This window comes from Falco biarmicus, chromosome 5 (genome assembly GCF_023638135.1).
Source record: "Falco biarmicus isolate bFalBia1 chromosome 5, bFalBia1.pri, whole genome shotgun sequence".
In the NCBI taxonomy this organism is placed as follows: domain Eukaryota; kingdom Metazoa; phylum Chordata; class Aves; order Falconiformes; family Falconidae; genus Falco; species Falco biarmicus.
In genome coordinates this window covers 45,099,180-45,106,924 of record NC_079292.1, presented here as the reverse complement: position 1 = coordinate 45,106,924, position 7,745 = coordinate 45,099,180, and the positions used below count along the sequence as shown (strand labels likewise).

Sequence of the window (7,745 nt, the reverse complement as noted above, 5' to 3'; positions counted from 1 at the left end):
TCCTCCTCCCGGCAGCCCGCGGCCGGCATGGCGGCGCCCGGCGCGTAGGGCCGCACGTGTGGCCATCGGTGCGGGGCCGCGTCGCCAGCGGGGCCCGCGCCGCCATGAAGAGCAAGTCCTCAGCCCACAAGCCGGGAAACACGCACCGGGTGAGCACCCGCCCGGCCGCGCCGGGTCTCCGCGGTTGGTGGCCGGGGAAAGGGTCTGTAGGTCGTTAGTGGTAGCGGCCGGCTCCCGAGGCGGGGCGGGGGGGTCGCCGTGGGGGCCGGGGCGGGGGGGGCGCCGTGAGGGCCGGGGGGAGCCGTGAGGCGGGCGCTGTGGCGGGGCCGCTCGGGTCCCGTCGGCGCCGCGGGGGGTGGCGGCCGAGGCACCCGCCCCGCCGTGCGGCCTCTCCCCCTTCCCCCGGCACTCGGTGGCACCTCCGCGAGCCGAGCCGCGGCAGCCCTCATGTAGAAAACTGACAGAACTTTATGAAAAATTGTACCCGGTGGCGACATTAACCTAAGCGTTGTCTCAAGGAAGGCGAGCGCTGGGCAGGCCGGGCCCGTTTCGCTGCCGTTTTTTAACCGTGTTGCAGAGACGTGAGCTGCGGGCCCTGGGGAGAGGGGCAGGTCTGCTCCTGGGCGTTTGAAGCCTTTTTTTTTTTTTTTTCCTTAAAATTCTGGTAGGGCTGTTTACAGGTCGATGGGTGCTATCTAGCAGCCCGCCTTTAGCCATGGCATTTCTGTTTGCGGTGTGCATGCTGTTGAGAGGGACTTAGGAGGGCCATTCTCGGAACTGAGCCAGAAACGTCTGTGTCCTTTCATTTTACAGTTTCTTACCTTTTCGGAGCGCTTAAGCAATGTTAACATCGATATTATTCATCGGATTGACAGAACTGGAAGCTATGCTGAGGTAAGAACAGCAATTGCGGTAATTTTCTGAAAGCACATCACAAGTAAATACACTCCATGAAAGATTCACTTAAGAAATTTATTTAGGAGAGAACTGGAAAGAAGCTCCTGCAAGAATTGCCTTTCCTAGAGCTTCATTTCATGCTTTGTTCCCCTTTACTTCTTCACCTGCTTCACAGTATTGCCATAGAGACTCTTTGGCCGTGCCACCCTGATGGCTTTCATGTGGCTGGTGGGTGTTTCTCATTGTGGGAGATGCAGCTGTGGCAGTCAGCGGTCCGAGGTTCAGACCTGCAGGTGCTGAGTAGTTGCAGTACCGACAGCATGTGTCTAAAGCATGAGTTTTTATAGATCGTAAAGAGCGTTCATTTATATGTGTCCTAGAGATCATCATTGTCATTATAGTGCTTTGCAGGTTGTTAAGTCCTGACCTGCTGGATTGTTCTTCTGAACTTCCCACTCAGTAGCTGTGAGGATGCCAAAGAAATCCCAATGCATTTGTGCTGGGTGGGGTATGGCTCAGCATCTTAGATTATCAAGGCCAGTCAACAGAGATACAAAAAGCAATTATGTAAACAAGGTCTGTCACCAGAAAATATTTTCAAATGTGTTTTGAATATAGAAAAAAAAATCTTATTTTGGGGGAGATTCCATAGCACCTTTTGAAATGAAGTCATCAAGATTCTGTGAAATATTCTTAAAATACTTAAGGCAATTGATAGTTTTCATCATTTGAACTGCTCATCTTTGCAGGCTATGTTCATTAGAGTTGGCAGCTATTATTGTATCTTTATTTTGACAGGAAGTTGAAACGTACTTTTTTGAAGGACTACGGAAATGGAGGGAACTGAACCTCACTCAGCATTTTGGTATGTCATATTTATTCATGTTTCCTGCTTTCCTTAAACTGTTAAAATATGTTTCTTCTGCATCCAGAGCCCAATGCAAGATTTTCTGTTGACTGGGTTTTAGACTGGGCTCTGGAGAGCTGCTGTTCTTTAACATTCTACATGTTTACCAGGAACTGGACTAGCATTCAGGGTTTCTCTTTTGTGCTTTGAACAGTGCAGTTCTACAATGAAGTGGCCAACAAATGCCAGTCCTTCAACCAGCTGGTTTATTACCAGAGTGACATAGTGCAGAGCCTGAAGACACATTTGCAAGTCGAAGGCAGTCTTGCCTACCAACCCCTGTTAGAGTAAGTATAAGGTGACAAAATGTAGTCAGAAACCTTGACGGTATTAGAAGTAAGCATGAGTCCACTGTGAGTGTTCTTTTTCTTTATCGCAGCTGAGGAAAATATAGCAATGAGATGCCCAAAGTGGTCATGTTTCCCTGATAGAGCTTTATGTTCTAAGTCTTAACAAAAACCCAAAACACCTATGACAAGGCAAGCAAATTAGCCCAAGTGCTTACTGAGTGTCAGACAGAATATTGATGTGCTTTGTTGGATGTTAGTCATTTATTTAATCTTGTTTACTGTGGTCTGCGTTATTTTTTTTTTTAATCTTAAGATTCTTGCCATCCACAGCTGCTTAATAGATGATATTTAAATAAAAGTGAGAAGTAAAGGTGATGCTCTTTCTTTCCAAAGAGACTGTGCTGGGTTATGCAATGTTTGACTACATTTTTATTGGTTTGTTTTTGAAATGCACTAATACTGGTGTATTTTCTGAAACGCAGCCTAGTGGTGCAGCTGGCTCGAGATCTTCAGACTGATTTCTATCCTCACTTTCATGACTTTTTCTTGGCCATTATCAAGTTACTGGATACACAGGACACAGAGCTGCTGGAATGGGCTTTTACCTCTCTTTCCTATCTCTACAAATATTTGTGGAGATTGATGGTGAAGGACATACACAATATATACAGGTAAAAACTGTACTTAATGTCTGTCTTGATCAGCAGTTATTACATGCTATAGAAATGTAAACACCACACAAATACATGGCTTAATGTTTAAATATACTTGTTAGCATGCTTTTGCAGCTTTCTGAGAGACTCGGAGCCTTTTTATCATACACAGCTCCTTTGAGAGCCTGCTGATTTTCATGGGCTTCTGTGTTGGAGGAGGCATGTGGGTTGGGCTTGCAGATTTGGGCCTTTGGTCCCCTTTCTGCCGGGGGGATAGGAGAGGAGGCATCCTCCTCAGCTGGCTAAGCAAAGCTCAGAAAGACACTGGATTGTCAGAGTCGTCTTGGAAGCCTGTGACCAAGTCTAAGTTCAACATAGATCTCTTAAGTGTCTGTCAAGTACCTCAGTCATAGCTGTATAGTTTCTGTCATTCTCATGTTGCAGACATCCAGGCTTATGACATTGAATGGATTCCTTGGAGTCTTTAGTTGTTCCTTTCCCATCATTTTCCCCTTTATTTTTTCCCCTTTTTCCTGTCTGTTTAGTGAGAGAGCAGATGGAGTATGCGCAGTTTTGTATGCTTTGAAACTTCTTGCAGCAGGATGCTGTGAGTGTGGAAGTTTGGCATAGGTTTGAAGGGAAACTGGCCAAGTTGGAGTTGGAGGGAGTTTCCAAATGCATAGGAGCCACTTATGGCTTGGGGAGTGCCTGAGCTGCAGGTGACAGAAGACTGATTTTGTGTGTGCTTTCTCAAACATCCACTTCTGGCTGCTGCTGTAGATTGAATACTGGGCTGGATGTTCCTGTGGCCTGACACAGTTATGACTGCTTGTTCAATCTTACATTACTGTGGTAGCAGGGCTTTTCATTTTGTCATAGCTAGTGGTCCATGTTGCTTCCTCCTCATTTCAATTTGGAACAGGTGAAGCAAAAGAGAGGTTACAGGTTTCCTCCCTAACCGAGCAAAAGCTGTCAAGCATGTTGAAAAAGCATCTGCTTGGCTGTGAATCTGAGACACCACTCGCTCTGCACTTAACATGTGGTGAGCCACCTGCAACTGTTACTGGTACTTACCAGCAAACTGCAAATATTTATCACCCCTATACATTGTATCTTTAGAAACTTTTAAGAGCACAGGAGAGTTTGTTAGCTCAACTGAAATACAAATCTGGCTTATCAGAGTCTAGTGTCACCAGCTGCTGAGTATGTATGTTGAAAATCTTGATGCTGCAGTTGAATCTGTGTGGATCCAGGGATTTTAGACATACTTCTATATTCAGTTTAATTTGCCTGGCATTGTCATATGACCTTCTTTGCAAAACTGTTCTTTATCCAGGGAGAGTGGGACAGAATTTAGTTGAGGGAGGTATTTTCCCTCTCTAGGAGGACAGATTCTTAGTGTTTGTAAAAAGTGGCAACGTAAACTGCAAACATAGGTTTTAAAACCAATTGGTGGTAATTCTTGCATTGCCATTAAGACAGTGGATTATTTTGTGTCTTTGTAGCCTGTACAGCACCCTGCTGGCTCACCACAAACTTCACATCAGAAACTTCGCTGCAGAAAGTTTTGTCTTTCTATTGAGAAAGGTGAGGTGTTTAAACTATCTCCTGGTATCTCTTCTAATATCACTGTCTCCATTTTGTGGTTGCTCTTGGATTCAATGTGTAATACTAGGTTTCCTCCAGAGAAGGATTAACAAGGCCTGAACTGACATTTGTCATGTTCCAAATTGTCATTTTTATTGAGTGTTTTGTTTAGAATGTCATGCGCTTCATATCAGCAGTGGCAAATAGAGGCCTTGGCGCTCTGTGTTTTAAGAGCAGTTAAACCAAACATCTGTGGTTTGTTTATCTAAAATGACTAAAGTGATAACATAATCTTGAAAAAGGGAGGGGTTAATTTGTAAATGCAGATTTACTCACTGCTTTTTCACTAATGCTTTAAGGCCTTTGTAGAGCTGAAATTCATGTGACAACCTTTTTGCACTTCTGAAAATCGCAGTATATAATTTTCCCAGGCAGATCAATCAAGATCAGACAGCAGCCTTCAATGGAGTAAAGAAAGGGAGTGGTAGTTGTTGGCTTTTATTTAGTCAGAATATACAAAAGCCAGTATTTCTGGGACTGGCTAGCAAATTTGAGTATCCTCATCTTTGTCCTAAGTTAAGAGACCATAATAAAGCACATTTGTTTGATTGTTTTCAGAAATTGCTGAACTTCCAGTCAAATGCTCAGAAATGGAGGGCTTTAAAATCTTGGGCCAGACGTCCTTGCAGTATTCCCAAGTGTGGTTATGGTTTTGGATGACTGGATTCTGTGTTCAGCTGATACACGTCGCTTTCCACACCAGTGCAGTGATCTTTGTGTTTCAGCTGGGACCAGTTTAATGGTGTATTTATGCATATGTTTAAAATCCTAAGAATAATCAAAAACACATTTCACCTGCACTGATCTCAGTAGACCCGTGTACATCTTGGGGCCTGGAGGGCTCTTGTGACTGAATAGCTGACCATTTTTCTCCTTTCAGTTTCCTTGTGTGGTTGCAGAAATAAGGAGTTTGAACTGTTATGAGAAGGCAGGACTAGGGGAGTAATGTGGTGCTGTGGAGTTAGTTAATTGCCTCTATCCATATGGCAGCTCTGAATAGAAGATAACTTTTTTTTTCTCCTTATGTTTTGTAGGTTTCTGACAAAAATGCTGTCTTCAATTTAATGCTCAGTGACTTGGGGGAGCACCCCGAGAAGGTGGAAGGTGTAGGACAGCTACTTTTTGAGATGTGCAAGGGTGTTCGAAACATGTTCCATTCTTGTGCAGAGACGGTAATGACAAGAAAAGATTGCTGGTTTACATGTTACTGTAAAGGAGCCGTAGGCAGTGCTCAGTGAAGCCACTGAGTGTTTTCTTGTTCACTTCAGTGGTTACTTAGTGATAAGTATGCTGTTAGTTACTTAATAGGATCTGAAAGCCTCCTTGTAAGAATATTCTTTGAGATAGGAAGGTTGTTTTTAGTAATTCCTATATAATTCGTATTCCTGTATATTAAAATAGTACTGCTTGCTGGTATTTCAGATTTTAAGTGATAGTGTTGGTTTCTTCCCTGCAGTCATTCTAGAAAGAGTATCACTGGGATATGTTAGCAGTATATTGCACTAACTTTAGAATTGCTAGATGTATTTTCAAAGTATAAGGACATGATGTGCCCTTTTCCTGTGCAGGCTATGAAGTTAATTCTGTTAAAGCTGGGGCCTGTTACTGAAGAAGAAGTGGAACTACCATGGATAACTGTAGGAGAAGCCTTTGAGCGGATGATCAGATCAGCTGTAGTGCATATCCATAAGGAGCATTTTGGCATTGTCTTCAAGTGCTTGGAGGTACATTGATTTTGATTATTTATTTATTTATTTTTACTCATGAGAGACTGAAAAAACCCTGTGCTCTTACCAAGAAAAGGATTTGTGTTTTACTGGATCAGAACTGGGGTTTTTTTCTGCTTTTTTTTTTTCTGCTCAGTGTCATGTGCATGGGACAAATCCCAAACTGCTGTTGTAAGTTCAGTGACTCTGGTGAATGTGCTGTGAGTGAGAAACAAATTGCTGTGTGCGAGACTTGGAGCTTCAGTCCCATGACTGGGCAAGGAGGGTTTGTAGGATCTGCCTGTGCAGACATCATGGACCCATTGCAGGGGTGGGAAGGCTAGGGCTTGTATTGTATTGCTGAACTAGGTATATTGGTCATTCCAGAACTACTTTGTGACGGTAAAGGGAAGCTTTTTCCCTGCAGCGCTCTCTACAGCAAAGACCTGGGCTTAACCTGAAGAGCCAAGTTTAAGCCTCAGAGCCCAAGTACTGAAAATCACAAAGTGTTTTCGGTTTGGGTGTTCCTATGTTGCTGCTTGGAGGTTAGGCTCTGAGGTTTGAAGGCGCATAGCTGAGTGCCATGGGCTGTGCTCTGTTGGGTCAGAGTGATGTAGAATAATGAGCAAGGGCCTAGCAAATGTTTTTTACTTAACTGACCAACATTTAGATGTTTTCTAACTAGCTATTGGGATTTGTGAAGGGGCATTGAAGCCTTTTGGAACTGACAACGCTGTCTGTGTTAGTTGTGCTCCTCAGAGGGGTGAAATGGGAAACTGGAGGAAACGGTACATGTGAACTTCAGGGTAGTCCTTACAGCATGCATTAATAGTCCTATTTATTCCTTCTTGGAGTTCTTCCCTGTGACTGTCCATAGTTTCCCAGAAAATTCCATCCTGTTCCTCCTGCCTCACCCAGTATGATAGCAGTTACTGCCTGTCACTAGCTACAGAATTGTTTGCCACTGGATGTTTTGTATCTCTGGGATCTGAGACACTCAGCATCTGCAGTTGTGATGAAATCTTGCAAACTGGTGGCATAATTCCCTTTACTTTTAATGAGTCTTGGTTTTTTTCACCCTGGGAACCAGGGGCTGCATGGGGATTTCTTGCTCAGAGGGAAATATTCATGTAGTCTATGGTAGCTCTCTAAATTGGGTTCAATTTTTAGGATCAAGGATGGGTGCTTATATCCCCTGGACAGAAAGGGACACTAATGGGAGTGATCCAGAGCAGCTCCATGGTCTGTATAATGTAGATGATACAAGTGATCTCTCAGCATTCCCATAAGCATAATGATGCCTGAAGTGTAAAAGTACCTAAGTTCTGATAATTCCAGTGAAAGCTGGGCACTTCCATAACATTGTGGGTCTGGGCCCAAGTATTTCTCTTTCTTCCTCTTTCCTATTTTGTATGTCATGAGTTGGCCTTTCAGGAGACACTCATCTTAGGAGGTATTTGTGTCTCTGTCCAAGGAATCTGGGATGTATGTGTTTACATAATGGGAATCACATAGTGTCTCTGCAACGTTTGGTTTGTTGAACATGAACGAGAGAGTCAACAATAGTCCGTTGGAAACACGAGGTGTTGATTCGTTAGAATGCCTTTCAAATAGCAGTAAGTGAAACAGCATCTGATCATTTCTC

The 7,745-nt window shown here is 43.8% G+C and overlaps 1 protein-coding gene across 1 annotated transcript in view; it reads left to right on the top strand.

The window, feature by feature from the left end:
* UTP20 (UTP20 small subunit processome component) overlaps positions 1 to 7,745 on the top strand; it is a 65,063-nt gene continuing 57,318 nt past the window's right edge. Inside the window, exons 1-8 of the mRNA XM_056339630.1 lie at positions 1 to 149; positions 814 to 894; positions 1,696 to 1,762; positions 1,959 to 2,091; positions 2,577 to 2,765; positions 4,253 to 4,334; positions 5,429 to 5,566; positions 5,963 to 6,118. Coding sequence (XP_056195605.1) covers positions 105 to 149; positions 814 to 894; positions 1,696 to 1,762; positions 1,959 to 2,091; positions 2,577 to 2,765; positions 4,253 to 4,334; positions 5,429 to 5,566; positions 5,963 to 6,118 — 891 coding nt within the window. The 5' untranslated portion in view covers positions 1 to 104. The remainder of the gene's footprint in view (positions 150 to 813; positions 895 to 1,695; positions 1,763 to 1,958; positions 2,092 to 2,576; positions 2,766 to 4,252; positions 4,335 to 5,428; positions 5,567 to 5,962; positions 6,119 to 7,745) is intronic.